The 18,069-nt window shown below is 36.8% G+C and overlaps 1 protein-coding gene across 1 annotated transcript in view; it reads right to left on the bottom strand.

The window, feature by feature from the left end:
• The window catches only part of GSTCD (glutathione S-transferase C-terminal domain containing), a 65,001-nt gene that overhangs the window by 40,639 nt on the left and 6,293 nt on the right, over positions 1–18,069 (bottom strand). Inside the window, exons 2-5 of the mRNA XM_071555955.1 lie at positions 16,199–16,630; positions 14,150–14,611; positions 9,945–10,199; positions 9,158–9,251 (exon numbers count right to left, since the gene is read on the bottom strand). Coding sequence (XP_071412056.1) covers positions 9,158–9,251; positions 9,945–10,199; positions 14,150–14,611; positions 16,199–16,609 — 1,222 coding nt within the window. The 5' untranslated portion in view covers positions 16,610–16,630. The remainder of the gene's footprint in view (positions 1–9,157; positions 9,252–9,944; positions 10,200–14,149; positions 14,612–16,198; positions 16,631–18,069) is intronic.

The following is an 18,069-nucleotide window of genomic DNA, read 5'->3' as shown; positions in this document are numbered from 1 at the left end:
AATCTAATCTCCCCAGCTTCAAGACACCCAAAGCATCAAGGAAGGAGTAAAGAAAAAGAAGCAGAGGGAGCAAGAAGAAAGAGAAGTGGAAAGAGGGAAAGAGAGCTATCACTGAAACTTGGTGGAAGACTGGTTCTCACCTGTGCAGATGGCAGGGTCACAACATGTGGCACCCCAACACCTCTCGTTTTATCTGCTCTGGTCCCTATGGTCAAACCCCCAGGTGGAACCTCTGACCCACTGGCCACTCTGGGGTCCCAGGCCAGGATAAGGGCAGTGCTCCCACTGTCCCTGCCAGTCTAAGCTGAGTCAGGGGCTCCAGGAGCTGTGGGGTGTTAAGAGTTTTCCCAGGCTGTGTGTGACTGGCACCTATTCCAAGGCTTGCCCACATGGGGTCCAGCACCCTGCCATGACGGACACACCACCACCCCACCTCCATGAGGGTTGACCCATCTCTGCCCCCTCACACACACACACACACATCCCCACAAGGTGTTTCTGACCCCATAATCACTGATGTGCTGTTGAACACAAGTGCAGACACTCGGTAAAAGTTCAGCCTGGATTAATCAAGAACATGCTTCAAGTTAACCCCCAGATCTAGGACTACTGCAAATTCACAACAACTAATCATTAAGAATTGCCTTCAGTTCCCAAATCATTAGCCTGTAAAACATTTCAATTAGTCAATTACAGTATGTAACTTTAATCTTTAGGTATGTTCAGTAACCAAACACAAACCAAAACAGGAGTCAAAACTGTGTACACTGAACTTTATACACTGTATTCTACAAAACAAATCTCTCAGAAGCCTAATAAACTCATATATAACAATGGCTTGTGAACTCTAAAATCATATATCTAGGAACCAGACTTCAGCAAACCTCGAACTCCTGTTGTAGGGGATATTCAATAGGAACCGTTAAGACTTCAGAAATCCTCTGAGGGCTTACACTTATTCCACAAAGCAAGGCACTAAAACAAGTGTAACATTTTTCAGTATGATTATCAGCCACATGGAAGCCCATCAATCACCCTCAGCACAACACTATTTTGCAGAACAGGCCAAACTCCAAGAAGAACGTGTCCCAGCTGAATCAAAACACAGCTCTTTGAACTTGCTGTTATTCTACTGTGATTTTCAGTGAGACACTAGCAAGTGTTGTTTTTCCTTTGCAGATTTTGAGTATTTCAGAGGCTGTAAGCACGTCATTTAGATCAAAACATCACTCAAAAAAATGCAACAGACTTCAAGCAAACATAAATGTACTGAACTTGTATCCCTGATAATGCATATGCATTGATTTCATGAGGCATGGAAACCATCTAGGTTTTCAAAGATTATTCATCTTAGTAAAACATTGTGCCTAAAAATCATTATTACATACTAATTTAACTTAGCTGTATAATAGCTTTGCCTCGTGGCTCCAAACAGGCATCTCAAAAATATAAAATAATAATTTCCCTTCTTTTGTTTTGCTTGGTAGCCAAAAACAATCACAAAAGAAAAATGGAGGAAGAGCACGGCAATAATAGGAACAGTCTATATTGTCATTGATGAGTTATCTGGTTTGGTGGCATACCTAAGTTATTATTTCCAGCTAGACATAATGAATTTTTTGTCTAAAAATTAGCAATTGCATTCAAACTTCCATCAAAATTGTCCTCAGGCCAACTATGCAATGTTATATCCCTGAACAGTCAAGAGATCCACAGAAGTCACATATGAAATCTTAAGTTTTGCAAGAATCCTCTTTTTAAGACCAACCACATACAAGAAGATTGAAATTGCAGTAAGAAACTTCCATTTTCTCACACTTATCACATCAAACACTCACAGTACCTATATTAAGAAATAAGCATTTTCCTTTCTCTTTGTTACTGCAAATTATTTACTTCTCAAGTATTTATCAAGAATAAATACTGGCTCTACTGCCAGGTTTTTCCAGATCTTGGACTGCAAAATATAATACACACATAAATGTGGTTTAAACTCATTTAAATGAGTGCACCAAAACTGTAACTTGAAGGAGATAATGGGAAGCAGCTTCAGTTGAGTTTCCCTTGGATTGTTACCCATGTGGTTTGCAGGCAAAGAACTGCCTGATATGGAAAAAGTTGAAGAAGGATGAGTTCCTGCTTCAGGATGCCTCAGATACTGAAATAGACTAAAAAAGTATTAAAAAAAATCTTCAAAGTCTATTAAAAAGTTCTGACAGGCTTGAAAGGGAAATAGAGGACTTTAAAGAGTTCCTTTTAACTCTTTCTGTTTTATAGAATAAATGACTGTCTAGATCTAATTTTAAAAATACAGTTGCTTTTAACATTTAAAGTAAAACACATAATTTGCATCACTTGATTATCAAAAATTTTAATAAAATATCAGATTCCCTAAACCAGCTTTGATTTTTAAGCACCACATTTCTCAACTCAGATTGCATTTCTCAGTCTAAATATTCAAAATAACAATGTAAAAAGTAGAATAAGATTACCTATCCTCACAAAACAATCCTACAAACAACCAGAATAAATTTAATGCATTTTGACAACAATTTCTAATCAAATAACTTTGCATCTAATACAGCATTTATTTCACAGTTATTACGTTAGTCAGTTCTATGAGCAATTACAAACAACTTTAACACAGACACCAAGTCATAAACTATTAAATTGGTTGGAAGATAACTGCATCATTAAGTGCTGTTCCTTTCATTAAAACTAATTTTGTTTATGATGAGGGTTAGAAAATTTTCAAAATTTTCTTCTTTCCCTGCTGAGAGGCCACACTACATTAAAGCATCCTTTACTTAATATCAGTTCTGGAAGCTGAAGCCAACAGTGATCCTTCATGATTGCTGACTGGGACACCACTAAGACTGTTTAATCTAAACATCAGTTAATTCCACAGAACTGCAACACTGTGTTACTGTTCTGTTATTGTTCCAGTCTGTGTTATTCAAAGGGTATTTAAGTTTTGAAGATGTTTCTAAACTATAAATGCAAATATTGTTTTATTCTTGTTGGTCCACCTAGTAAGTTTAACAAAAGCTCTTTTTAAAAACTTGTGTCCTTCCTAAGTTATTCTTTCACTTTACAATATCTAATTTAATCTCCTTTATCTAGAGTAAGTCTCTAATATCTAATTGTATCTAGTTTAATCTTCATTCTGCAGAACTAAAATGATAATGTGAACCTGTCACCTGTCCTTTAACCAGGTAGCTTTTTAACATTATTATTCTTCTATGAATCTTTCTGTCTGACATAAGCAAGTACAAACTTATCTTATAACCAGAATCAGACAAGAGCCAGGTAGAGCTGATCATATCCTCTATCTATCCTTAAAATGTATGAACTGAGGAGTTTAAAGATTGTTACAAATATAAACAAATAGTACAGAGACACTTGTTACTAGATTAATATTTCAGATCCTGTCCAGATAAAAGAAAATAAGAGTTATTGGGAAAGGCAGAGGGGTAGGAGGAGCTGGGGAGAGTCTGGGGACCTGAGAAGTCATTTTACAAAACAACACTGTAGTATATATGTAAATGGAGTTTTAAAATAGCCTCACAATTATTTGTATATTTAGTCTTCAAAGAAAGACCAGAGATGTTATGTCAACTGTAGACAAATCAGCTGCTGCTGTAATTCCTAAGTTATGCACACTAGAAGAACAAATTCTCAGCTGACATAAATTCTTTAAAAGAAGAAGACAACATAAATGAAACTTTTTCAATATTATACATATATCTTTTTCTCCTGAATGCTGCTTCATTTCCCCTCTCCCTCCAAAGAAAAAAAACAAACCCCATTTACAGTATAATATTAATTATTCTGCGGCTATAAATCAAGGTAACAAGTCTCTTTACAACAATAATTTAAGGGACAGCCTTTTCACCAAACAGTAGATTTTGGGCTTTCCAAACTTTGTCTCACCTTAAAAGCTCAGCATTCTAAAAATCTAGTAACCTGCTCAGAAGTCTGAAGACTGGAATGCAAGCAAGGGGCATGCATCAATCAGAGTATCATTTTATTCAGGCCAACCTTTCTGTGACAGTTTCATACAACAATTTAGTTTGGCCATCAACGTGCTACTGATCACAAAGCAGGCTTAAATCAAGCCAACTTGATCAGTCCTGGTGTCTTCCACTAGGCAAGTGTGCATTGCCTTGCAATGGAGTAACACCCCCTCCTGTGTGCCGGACACAGAAGATGTGAAAGGCCTTTCCATCTTCCATACCTACTTTTCAAATCTTGTACGTGGAAAATTTCACCTCCACAAGGCAAACCCTTGTCCCAGTCAGTTCAATAGCAGTAATCCATTTCTTACTAGAAATAACAGAGCATATTATATACTTGACATGATTCACTGGGAACTGTTTACATAGAATCCATTGAATTTGTTTAGAACCAACCATAAAGTCAAAAGGCTACATGTGTTCCATTAACTAGTAAGAGCAAGCTGCACTTGTAACATGCATTCAGTTATTTTTATCTAGCTTTATTTATCTGCCTAGGGCTTTTTAACTGCCTTCCTTCACCTCAAATTCTTCACACATTTTGTAACTGACCCCTCTATCTCCTACTGTGCATGCAGAGTGGGCTTTCCAGTTTCACCTGACAGTTAGTCATATTTCAGCTAAAGACTCTTTCTGATCTACTACAATTCCTTCCTTCAAGGAACAATATTTTTACGAGAAAAAAAGCATTATCTACAAGTCCATAGAATGTAGTTTACTACTTGCTACACTCATTCTGTGAGCAGTTTGTTTGGTTCACAACTAACTACTACCTTCATAAGTAAATACCACCACATGCATACTGTCAGCCTAGATGGTTAAACTCAAAACAAGACATCACAAACACAGAACTCCTTTTAAGTACTTCCTGCTTAACAAGTATTTCAACTCATGAGAAAAGAAGTAAAGGTTTGTGAGACAGGGTCAGGTATTTATCATACTTGAATTTCACATCAGTAAATAAAAAGCTGTTTTAAAGCAAAAAATAAATTCCTGTGAAAAAAGTATTTATCTCTTTTTTGGTTCACAGTGAACACAATGTTTGATGAAAAAAAACATAACAGTACCAAAGACTTGTATCTTCATATATCATCAGAATAATAAAGCAGTGACAAGGGTTATAACTGTCCAACCCCACATTCACACAACACACTTTCCCACTCCCTTTAATGTACTTTGGGAGAGCCTAAAGGAAGCAGTTCTAATCATAACCAGACAAACTGATCTTAATATCCACAAAGCCTTTGCAGCTAATAGGAAATTAACCTGAAGACTATGAATGGTTTCATACACACAGGACCAGGAACACAAGCAAAGACTTCACAAATGAAGTTCCTAAAAGGATTAAAACCCCCTTTTCTACTGCTGCCTAATATCAACAGTGAAACCACTGAAAAGAAAAGATGTTGCATTTCTTACTTGGTCACAAATCTAATCAAATATCTCCCCTTTCCAGACCTCACATTTAATCAGCAGTAGCATGCTATTTCCATTCAACATTCTTATTTCAACAAGCACCTCTTCCCAAAATTTCAGCTGCTGCCTTGCCAGGGTAAAAATGAAAACACTTTCCATGATGACATGCATAGTGCAATTATTTCCTTGTGCTGATGCATCTCATTTTCCTGCTGTCTCATTTTCTGTGTCTCCTTCCTTTCCTGTGATCACCTACACTCCCACCCTCTTTTTACTGTCTATACATATTGACAACCACATCTACCTTTACATCTATGGAAAGCTCAACACAACCAAGCACTGAGCTTGGTTAGGGCTTTTGACTGTGTCTACTGCTGACTAAAGTACTTATTGCAAATAAGCATTTTAATAAATACATTAATGGCATACAAATACTTGCCTCTAATGTAACTTGGAAATCTATTGAGATTTTGCACAAATTAGTTTTTCAATATCAAGATATACATTTAGCCAGACAGACTTGGTTTGTGTGCTGAGGGTGTGATTTGGATGAAACAATGAAGCACTGAGGGATTTTAGTTTCTGTATTTAATAGAGAATAACAACGTATTTCTGACTTAAACATAGATTTGAAAAAATAAAATACCGACCAAGTTTTTATACAGCCAACTAGAAGAGAAAGCAGCATTTACAACACATTTTAAAATAAACCAAATATTTTGTGTTAAATTCCTTCAAAATGGGAAGTTTGTAACAACAACTACAATATGCCAGAATATCAATGGTTACACAGAGATTGTATTATGGGATATTTTCTTTCAAACATAGTCCAGATGCTCACAAAGGCTTACATATTCACACGTGTCAACACACACGACTTTATAAGCCATACATTTTAGAACTGACATAATGGCAGAAATTTAAAAAGCTGAAAGATATCTAAGATGTAAACATGACTCTATTTTGGTCAAATACCTTTTAAAAAGGATTTTAAAAGGATTAGAACTAACAGTGGTTTGCACATGCAAGTGGTTTAAAGCTGCACCAAGGGACGTTTAGACTGGACATTATGAAGCATTTCACTACTCATAGGGTGGTAAAAGAAAGGAACAGGCTGCCCAGAGAGGGGGTGATGCCTCAAGCCTGCCAGTGTTTAAGAGGTATTTGGGCAATGCCTTAACAACCTAATTTAACTTGGTCATCCCTGAAGTGGTCAGGCCTTGATGATCATCACAGGTCCCTTCAAACTGAAATAGAACTGAAATCTCATTCTGCTTCAGAAGTATGACTAAGCAAATGAATGCAAATCATGATGTGATAATCTTTAGTTTTGCAACAGTAACTAATCTGCATCAAAAAACCTGAGCCATCTTAAATGTATAATCTAAATAATTCTTTCTGTAGTAAATAGCTGTGGTAGCAAGGTGGTCTAACTAGACTTTCAAACAGACTAAACCATTCAATCCCAAAACTTCCACATACATATAAACACAAATTCTGAGCAAAGGAAGCATGCCATGTTTGTTATTAAATGAAGATTTGCCAGCAAATTAAGTTTACTGCAGAGAAAAATACAAAGAGAGTTTTAACTGAAACATTCTCTACTTTGTCTCAGTTCCTATAAAGATTAGTAAGAAGAAATTTATTTAGCAAATATAGCAGTAATCTGTTTGAAAGCTTGAATTGTTTTAGTCAAATACAGTTTAAAACCCTGCCAGAACCACTGCCTATTTTCTGGTAGGTTGGATTTCGTAGTAAAATACTGAGAATTCAATTGATACAACAATGATTAGGCTGCAGTAGGAAAAGAATCATGAAACAAACAGTACTATTTAGAACAACAGAGGTAAGCATGTAAATGTATTCAACTGAAAAGCAAAATCAGGTTTCAAATCAGGAAATGTTTTTTTGTCCTATGTGACCCTGTTGCTCCTGGACCAAAATGACATTCATTTGGAGTTTCCCTAAACCAGAAAATGGCATCAGCATTACTGTAATCTTGAGTGATGGAAGCTGAAATCTCCCAGCACCTTGTTAAGCTAGAAAAGCTTCCCAAAAATTGTACTGAAAATCGATTTCACAGATCAGTGTAATCAGTAACTATTTCAGGAAACATGAAAAAACGAGAGAGCAAGCATGCACATAGGCAGGAAATAGCAGGAGCTGACATTTCTCCACAGTCAAACCAAGTCGAAGAGCCTTCTTACAGCAAATAATTTTCAAATATATATTTATTATCTGTTTTTGTATGTTACGCATCTTTTTTAAAATTTTCTTTCAAACAGAAGAAAAGAGGTATCTTGACAAAAGTATGAACTAAACTTTAGCCAAAACCCTGAACACTTGAAATAAGCAAAAAAAGTTTATTCGCTTTTGACAAAATACTGGAACTTGTCATAGAAATTCAAGACAAATAATCCTGCCTGAGCATTTCAGCAAACTACAAAGTCTATTTTAACATAAGAAATAAATCCAAAGCATCCACATACATTGGAAGAAGCATGATGTAATGCAGACAGATGCAAACCCAAGGTTTGGTTTGGTTTTGGTTTTTTTTTCTTCTATCTATGCTAAAGGAAAGAATCTGTAACTAAATCAGGGTGTGCAACATCCCAGTAAACACTTCTCTCAGGAGAAAATCAGAGGAAAACAGTTTATGTTAGAAGGATGGGCACTTCACATTAAATATAAATCTAGTCATGGCACACATCTGAGTTTTGTCACAGTTCTGTGAACTGCACACAGATCCAAGCCTAAGGAAACCAAGCTGAAATTTGATCTTATTTTTACAGCTTGTGCTTCATAGACAGGAATACGTGGTCATGTTCAGTTAGATAATATTTTTAAGTATTTTTTGTAAGTGTATAGCTCTTCGGTGACTCCTAACATATTTTGTGAGGAATTCCATATTGGTCATTGGAGAGCATCTGTACATTTCACACATATTTCTGCATTCTTTAAATCAGCAGCAATCAAGGCTAGACTGACTCCAGTATCCAAGATATTTTACTTACACAAAAGAACCCAAACCTTTTTCTTGCTTGTAGAAAGGGGTTACCATCCACTAACTTCTTACTGTCTGGCAGTATGCATAAGACATTTCAGAGGACGCTCTACTGCATGATGGAATAGGTATTCAATATTCACAGCAGCAGTGGAAACAATACATATGATAAATCAGGGGGGTTTCTACCTGTAGAACCACAGCCCCTAGGCCACAGACTGCCCTGCAATCCAGCAAAGCAAACTGCCCCTACAGGGCAGGGAGTGCTGCCACAACAGGGAATACTCACTCAATATGTAGCTGCCAAACTTTGCTAATGACTATTATTTTCATCACAATGAAATAATCATTTGGAGCTTTGGGAGACACAGTCCATGCACAACTTTTGTGCTGATTACATTAACATCATGTAGCCAGAATTTAATATTCTAAGTAGGAAGAAAAATTTAGGAAAGTAGGAAACAGTGCAGAAAAACATAGCTCAGAAATTGAGGTCAATCTTTTGTTCCCAGTTTGGTCATCAGCTGTTGATGATTTGTGAGTGAAGTCGTGTCACCATGTGTCACAAACAGGCTGAATTCTAGAACACATTTAAAACTGCTTACCTGTTCCACAGAGCTCAAACACACTGAAAGTTGACATATTTTTCTATTAAGCAGTTAAATAGCTTCATCAGAAGACACTGTTAAATACAAACACACATGTACATAAAAACCCTTACCCTCTCCAGGACTGACTGCAGATGGTAGACTGGTCCAGTCTAGGGTCCAGTTTGGGCATGGATGGCGAGAAAACTTTGCTTCAATTCCATTTTCCTACATGGAAGGAGTAAAACAGACCCTGATCCATTACCCACTGAAGTTGGTATCAAAATTCTCAATGAATTTAATGGCCTCAGATCAACAACACTTTCAGCCCAACTGAAACTGAACAGGCAGATGACTCTACATTATATGAGATTCAAATTATGTACTTCTCTCATTTTCACAAGAAAGTCCTGTTAATTTTTTAGGAAATTCTGTCAGCCTCTATGCAAAAAGCACTGAGAGTTATAGAACATGATGGACAGTTTTCTTTAACAAAACTCATTAGAGTTCCCAGATGTTCAAAGATCTAACAAATAGCAAAAAAAAAACAAACCAGAAAGGGTTGAATAATGAAGCCAAACATAAAGGCAACAGGGGGTTTTGTCATCCTTTACATAAATGCATTTAAAAGATGAATACAATATGGAAATTCAAACAAAAAGTTACTTTGATTATTCTGAATTATTGATAGGGCTTCCAGCAGTCCTATCTTTGCTCAGTTCCTGCATTGATCAAATATCAGAGTAAAACAAAAAATTAAAATCACTTCTAAGTCAACACATGTCTGATATAAAACAAGCAAGAGATATTAAACTGCTCAAGGCTATTAGAATTAGCTTCTACAATCCTAATAAATTTTACCTACTACAAATCAAGCAGAGTATTGCTAGCAAAAGTAACTCATTCAAAAGCTTACATTACCATTAACTTAGTCATAGTTGGCCTTGGACCACCTATAAAATGACTGTCTTTGTTCTCCTCTTCTAACTCATCAGGCACTGAAGAGAAGTCCTGTGGCTGTTCCTCTGGAGCACACACCAACTCTGGAAGCTGGAGAAGCTCCATATTGCATTTGCCAGCAGCTTTCTTTACTCCAGGTACTTCTTGAACTCTTCGATACCAAGTGGATATCAGTGGCAAGTTTACCAGGTTTTTGCCTTGTTTCATGCTGGAAACCTGGAAAAATAAAATGGGAAGGTTACTTGCTACTGTAAATTCCCTTCTACAAGTCACCAGAAGGCATGAACTACAGAAGTGAGCTTGGCTCCTTGCTGAGCAGGTGTACTCACAGCATGATGGTAATACAAAAAGTCAGCCAGTTTAGAGCTCAGGCCCACAGGTGGAATTGCCAGTTAACCATTTAGACACCATCTGCAAGTCCTGTTGGCTTAATAGGATGAAAAGATTTACATGACCAATTTTAATCACAATTTTAATCGGTAACAAAAAAGTTGAATTTAAATAACATTCTTAAAATGTGCCATTACCTAACATAGGGGGGATTAATTTTGCTTAGGAGTCAGACAAAAAAAGCCAATGCAGTAATTTGCCCCAAATACTGAACTCTAAGCAGGACATTAAGGTATCTGAATGTTGTTCTTTCCCACAAGCACCCTGCAGCTCTTAAAAGCTCATTCACCAGCAGCTGTTTTGCTGGGAACTGCAAGCCTGAAACACCTTCCAGTATGTAGGAACTGCAAAACAGAACAGGTATGCATTACCATTCATCTTTACTGAAGCCTTTGCTCTACATCTGCTACTTTTTTTAGTAGTACTGAACAAATTAAAAAACCAATCATGCATTTATTCAGACTTTTTTTACAATCTTAATTACGTATTTTTATACAACAGTGGTAACCAGTACATTACTTTTCTGAATTAAGTGTATATGATCATGAGTTGATGTGGCCTTCAATAGAAATTAGAATTGTAAGTGTAAAAAATAAAATTTAAAAAAATTTCTTTTGTAAGAGCATGGTACACATATTAAAGCAATACACCAAATTGCATTTTTACATAACATTCAGCTTTAAAAAGGATGTATTTAGTGAAATTAAATAATTTTCCTTTAGATTACCGAATATTTTAGAACAATAAAGATCACCCTCTTACAGGAGAGGTTGTGAAGTCTCCATCTTTAGAGACACTAAAAATATGACTGCACATGACTCTGGGCAACCAGCTCTTAGCTGACCCTTCTTTGAGCAGGGGGGTTAGACAAGATGAGCTCCAGAGGTGCCCTCCAACCTCAATTATTTCCACCTCAGCTACCCTGTGATGCTGTGCCTGCTTTAAACAGAAAACTAGAACTAACAATTACAGGAAAAGGCAGAAAAGGCCATGTAAAAGCAGCATTCCTCCACATATCTGTCCACAATATGGAATAGAAATTGCTAAAGAATATTTGAAATGACACATGCTGTGTTTATAATATGCTTAGGGTAATCACAAGTAATTAGCAACAGCTAAAGGAGCAAAAGAAGGATGAACAGTGTGATTTTAGTATCTAATTTAACACCCTAATAGTAACACAGGCAAAAATCCATTATTTCAGTTAAGGAAGAAGCCTTTTGAAAAGCAATTCTAATAGGCACTGCTACACTTCTTATCAAGTGTTCTAAATTGTATTTTAAAAACTGTATAGTGGTTTCTCCCAGATGAGGAAATAAGCTTTTGTTATACTTCTATTAATTTTCAACAGTTACAACTAATAGAAAGTGTAACAAAGCTAAGCTCAGAAAGATAACTGCAATGGAATGAGGTAATGAAAAACAACTTTTCAGCTTCATTATCTTACTTTTGGTAATTATAATTACAATCAGATAGTCAGGTCTCCTCACATTTGTGGTGTGTTACTTTCCAGACACACTCACTGAAGACTTCATTATTACTCACACCCTTAAAGTGGAAATGCAACTATAGTGATATTTTAAACACAATCCAGGAAGTTCAGTTATACAAGTGACAAATAACACTTTAATACTGAATTAAACTCTGGCACTTCCATCCACAAGAGCAGCTTCAGTCCACTGCCTGCAAGCAGCTTTCAGATGCAAGTTATTCAATTTCAATGATAACTGTAGGAATCAAGGTATAATTTCTTAGAAAATGAACATCCACCTGAGAAGAGAAACAAAGTGGCATTATCTCAGAGCTCTAGTAATTCAGGTAAAAAGGAAACTGAAAGTCTGGTGTTTAGGGCAACCTTAGGTGCAAGCTAACACAAGTGTATTATAAAATACATAGTTCATAAGCTGCAGAACACCAGGGCTCAAGGGTCACACATAAAATTCAAATAACTACATCATTCTCAGCTGCTGACAGCACATCTACAGAACAATTTCAAATGCTTTGCTTAAATCAATCAAGCATGTGATTCAAGAATCTTCTGAAGCCTAGCAACAGAAATTCAAAAAGTTATAGTTTTCTTATTTAAAAAGGCCTTGGAAAAACAAAGACTGAAATACATTAAAGTTTTTTAAACAGTACAAAAGCATTTTGCCTAGATACTTTTATTTAGGATCACTGTTCATCTTCAATTATGTGATTTACAAAACAAACAAAGCAGATGTGAATTAAGAAATGTTTCTGTAAAATAATTCATCATCTCAATTTAGAGGCAGCCATATTAACCTACTTCTGGACTCCGATATTGCTATCATCATACAGAAATCCACTGAGGATGATAATACTGGTTAAAGAAGTTTAGAGTGGACATTTGTCACATTATTAATGTTCAAGAGCACTGTCTTGATTTTAGGGATTGTTTCAGTCTGGCTAACAGCATCTTCTTCAGGAATTCCATTTGTTTTCAAACACTATAAGGCAAATTTGGCAAAACAACTCGAAAAATCAAAATGCAAATACCACCTTCACTCTGAGCTGCTCCTGGCAAGAGACACCTGCTTAGCTAGAAATCTCATAGAGTAACTGCAGGAATACAGGCACACTCCTTGTATCATTGTTGTAGTTTGGGATTATTATGTAAATTCTCTCCCCTGCCACTTAACTGCCCAGGCCAGCGGTTAACAAAAGAAACAGTTAACTGTTGATCGCTTGGGTGGGGGCAGGTTTGTCTCTTTTGGTTTTTTTTGGATATTCTTCCCAGTCTTGGCTCGGAGGCAGGCTGCCCTGCTGGTTACTGCTGGGGTTTTTTTCCTGGCTGTCTCGCCGCTGCCCACCCCGGACTACTTTTCGTGCCGCGCTGCTGCTGCTGCCTGCCTTGGATTTGCTGCTGGTTGCTCGTATCTTTCTGCTTCTTGGACGGGCAACACAGGGGGAAGAGACTGAGTCCATCTGAAAGCCCACTGCTCGTTTGTCTCGCTGGAGAGGGACTGAAACTCACTCTGCAGCCAGCCGGGCTGTGACATGGACACTTAAGTATAACCTTTCCTCACGGAGAAAAACCTGCTGGGTTTTGTTGTTGTTTTGTTTTTTTTTTTCTTTCTCTTGTGGTGTTGGGGAAGTGGGTTGCACTAGTCTATTTACATATATATATATATATATATATATATATATATATATATATATATATATATCAGTTATCCTTCTTGTATTAAAATTCCTTTTCTTAAATTTGATAAAGAGTGGTGTGATTATCGTGGAGGAGGCCCCTCCCCTGCTTGTGGGTAAAACATTTTGGTTTTTTCCCCTCAGACCGAGACAATCATTTTATTCTAATGGAAAATAAAGACACAGTCGTCATTTCCTTAAATCTTTCCTATGCAAACATCCTCATAAATCCACGTACACAGATTGTGCTGAGCAAGAGTCTTGTATAGTCTTGGCACAGCTTTTCCCACTGTTGAACTGGTTTCAAATTGAGCTCAAGTTGCTTGTACTAGTATTTCAAAATTACTATTTTCTGGGCAACTTAATCCCATAATATTTCAGTATAATATTTTAACAGTTAATTGTGTTTACTAAGTGTTGATATGCCATGTATTTAAAAGTAATTTTAGTGATCTCACCAATCCCTGTTCTTTGAGTTTGTATAAAAACAAAGACAAATCTCCTGGTTTGGGTTGTCACATTGTAAATGCCACAATATGTATATTTTACAAGTTTCAAGTTCTTAAAAAACATACATATACACTAGTCAGTATTTGCAGAATTTTTCATCTTACCAAGAACTGATGGATGCATGGCCAAAGCACTATATCTGCCACAGTAAAATAAAGCCCTTCTGCAAAGATGTGGTCCAAGAGGGGAAGGTCAGAGGTTTTTGTTCTCCTGATGGAAGGGGCCTCCCTGTTGACTGCATCTGATGCTTCCTGGACAAGTAGCTTGGAGAAAGCAACACTCAGTTCCAAACTTGGGAGTGGATGTTCATGTACTTCCCTTGCTTTTAATTCCTCTGTTGCTTCTTTACCAAGCAGAGGCACTTCAGCCTTGGCACTGGCCTTCTGTTGTTGAAGTTTCTGCCTACGTATTTTGTCATCGTTATGGACCCGGACAGGTTCTCCAAGCTTCCTTTCAAACTGTAAAATCTCAGGAGGAATAGACTGACAGTGCTCAGGAGATGCTGTCAAAAATCTTTCCACAGCCAGAGGTATGTTGATCTCACAAAGTCTGGTCCACTGGCTAACCTGTCAAATAAATTTATGTAATTAATGTCTCTGCAGAAAGAGAAACAAAATCCAGGATATATTTTGGTTCACTTTACGCAAAGAAATTCCAGCTTTAAATATATTCCTTGACAATCTTAGAAACTCAGATATTCTCTATTACTTTTGCTACAGGAGAATTAGGAAGCTAAATCTTATATATAACAGAACAAACAGCCATCCAGTATAACATATTTTTATTCCTTATTATTGACATAAAATTAGGGTGGATGCCTAACTCATGAGAAGCAAAGCAGTGATCAGTTTCTGTGTGTCATCTCTACCAAGTGATAGTAGAAAGACCAGATTACACCAGTTTTTGAGCATTTGTTTTCAGAAGTGCATTATGTTATTAGTGGGTTTTTAACATGCAACATCAAAAAACTTCTGCCTAACTGAACAGCACTTTAAAAAATTACTTTTTTTTTCATGTTCTTATCCTTGCCCTCTTTTTCGTATTAGCTGCACTTAAAGGTTTTAAAATTTTTAAACTCTTGTCTTTTCTTACTCAGTTCACTCACTTTGCAGCCCTCTGAAATATGGAACAAAGCTCTCCAGCAGTTCCAAGAGATTACAAACAGAGGTTTCTGCAGGTTGCCAGGGACAACTTCTTTACACCAGCACCATGTGCACCAAGACAAGGATATGCTCCCCCAGATCTGCCACACACCAACAAGGATGAACTGGGCTGGAGGCACAGTAACCAATGGCAACCACGGATGTTGCAACCATGACAGGGTGGAGTTCAGCCTCTGGAGAGGAGGAAGGAAGGCAAGTCTAGATGGAAGAGCTGTCAGATGAGTAAAGTGCTATGTGATAAATGGGCTGAACTCTCGACTCAAACCTGAAATCTCAACCATTTGTTAATGGTTCACACTCTGCCTGAAGGTCAGTTAGAAGTGGAAATCCTTAAGGGTCCTATTTCTTTACCACGCCCTGGAGGGAGAAGAAGGAACACACTCACATCAAGGATGACAGTGAGTTGAGGAGAGCAGTCAACAAACTCCATGAAAGAGCTGCTACTGACATGGACCTGCACAGGCGAGAGAAGGGGCTGGCAGGAATACAATATTCCACACCCAGAAGGGACTAAACTCCTGGAATAGTATAGGATAGGGACTGACCCTCTGGCGAGGAAGCCACTCTGCTGAAAAGACACTGGAAAACCTGGTGAGGATAAATTAAACATAAGCCAGCAGTGCACCATGGCAGTGAAGGCTAACAGTATATGGTGCTCTTGAAATCAAAAATAACAATAAATTAGATCTTTCTTATTTTACTTCAAACTTTGAACCTCATTTATACTGCTAGACATAAAACAGAGATCTGACCTCTTTTTAATTTTAAGGGCATTTTTGTGCTGCAAAAAACCCAGTATCTTCAAAAATAATTACTTTTCATCTTTTTGCCAAAATACAGGTACTTCTTCATTGAGGAAACTTTATTTCCCAAGGAAATTAACTTTCTTACTAGCAGAACTTAGTTTACATCAATATCAAGTGTCAACTTCAGAGCATTTAACACTATAATAAAAAAATTAATGTATCTAAGAGAAAGAAACATACTTACTTCAGCACAGGCTTTTAAGCAAGTCTTCTTAAAGCCCAAGAGTTCCAAAACATCCTTTTTAGCTGGATCTGCCTCATATGTTTTCTGTATGATATGCCTTAAGACAACAGAAAGGCCAGCTCGGCAGAATTTGCCATCTTTCAAGACAACTGCAGGTAAACTGCAGCTCTGCACAACCACGGGCAGCTGACACCTGGAGATTAAATGGACCTCAAGATCGCCAAGGAGGTTGTTTGTCACACACTGATCACCCACATCTTCGTCAGTTGGCACTAAGAAAATTTTAAATAATTTGCAGTCACAGTAGGATAGCAAAAACAGTGAGATGGATGTATGAAGAGGGAAGATACTATCTCTGTACTGATGAGAAAAAGCCAAATATAAATGTTCTTCAACGACACTGTCTTTCATCTTCCTCCTCAGCTGAAGATCCTGAAATAGAAATCAGAGCACGACATTCATAAAAGAATAGGGGCTTTAGAATTAAAAAAAAGTTTTAAAACAATGCTTCTTCCACTACCTGCTACAACTGATTTTAACATAAAGACACCATTACAGACATAGTGCCTGATAATTGGACTGCAGGCCCTTTTTGAGAGAAAAGAACAGTTTCACATAACACTGTGTCTCTTCACATACAGAACGTGGATAGGAAAAGGATTCATGCACACTTTTTTTTTACAGTTTAGAATATTTCTGACACCAAGCAAAACAAAAAAAAAAAGAAAATATTTCCTTTTTAATTTTAAAGTGCATAGACATTTTATAGTAAGGTTTTTTTATTTTTAAATCAAAATTCCCAAAACATTAACCATGTATTATTGAAAAAGCAAGTTCCTGAGCACATATCTACAACAGTCAGTTCCACAATACACACATTTGTCTTTCTGTAACTGCTAAAATGCATTTAAGGAGAGTATTTAGACCATGGAAATAATATTGGTTTCTGTATTAAAAATTAATCTAGAGCCTGGCAAGATGATAACTGAAGGACACATAAGAAAATAAACGTTCATTTCATGAATGCTACATGAACACCTCAAACACACAACTACTTTAAAGAAGTTGAATACAACAGTTGCATAGCCGAAATTAATATCTTCTCAGCAGATTAAAAGCTAAAATTAATTTCCCTTACAGTGAGTGGAAAACTACATTTTTCCCATCACAATATTTCATACCAGTTCAACATAAAAGCACTGATGCAATAATTTTTATGCTCCATCACTCAGTGGAATTGCCCATTAACTTACAAATCACAGGTTGCAATGAAAAGCCTTAGACACCAGATGGGGCTCTTACAACAAGCGTTACAGACGGCGCTCCAGTGCAATAACGGAAAGGTATTTAAATGTTGCTAGGAAAGGCCAGAATGCCTTCTATAGACATATATATAAAGCACCAGTGACATTCGAACAACATCAGTCTTTCAAATAACTGCTAAGGTCTTTGTAGAGTTACATGAATATGATGTAATTATTTGAAAAGCAAAAAAAGGTTTTCATTTTATATATCCTGATTTTTTTTCATATAGACATGTACATCAAATTGACTATTTTACATTATCTATTACAGGGCCAAATCGATTGCCCAAAGCAAGGCAGCAGAAGAATAAAATCAAGTCCACCTGACATTAAGATCATACTAATGAGAGTTACAGTGAAGTATTTTTAAACCATGATGATGTTTCAGAAGAATGGTGGCTCTACTGTGAGTACTGTTGCTTTTCTTTAATTAATACACCTGTCACACAAAGAACAGGACAACATATAATGAAATCAGAAGCTATTTCAGTTGGATAAATCTTGACAGCATGTAAGTCAAAACAGACTCAGTACCATAAGTACAGCCCTGTGGTAAAAATCACTGTT

Source organism: Pithys albifrons, chromosome 5, assembly GCF_047495875.1.
Source record: "Pithys albifrons albifrons isolate INPA30051 chromosome 5, PitAlb_v1, whole genome shotgun sequence".
NCBI classification, from domain to species: Eukaryota; Metazoa; Chordata; class Aves; order Passeriformes; family Thamnophilidae; genus Pithys; species Pithys albifrons.
This window is presented reverse-complemented; position numbering and strand designations above follow the sequence as displayed.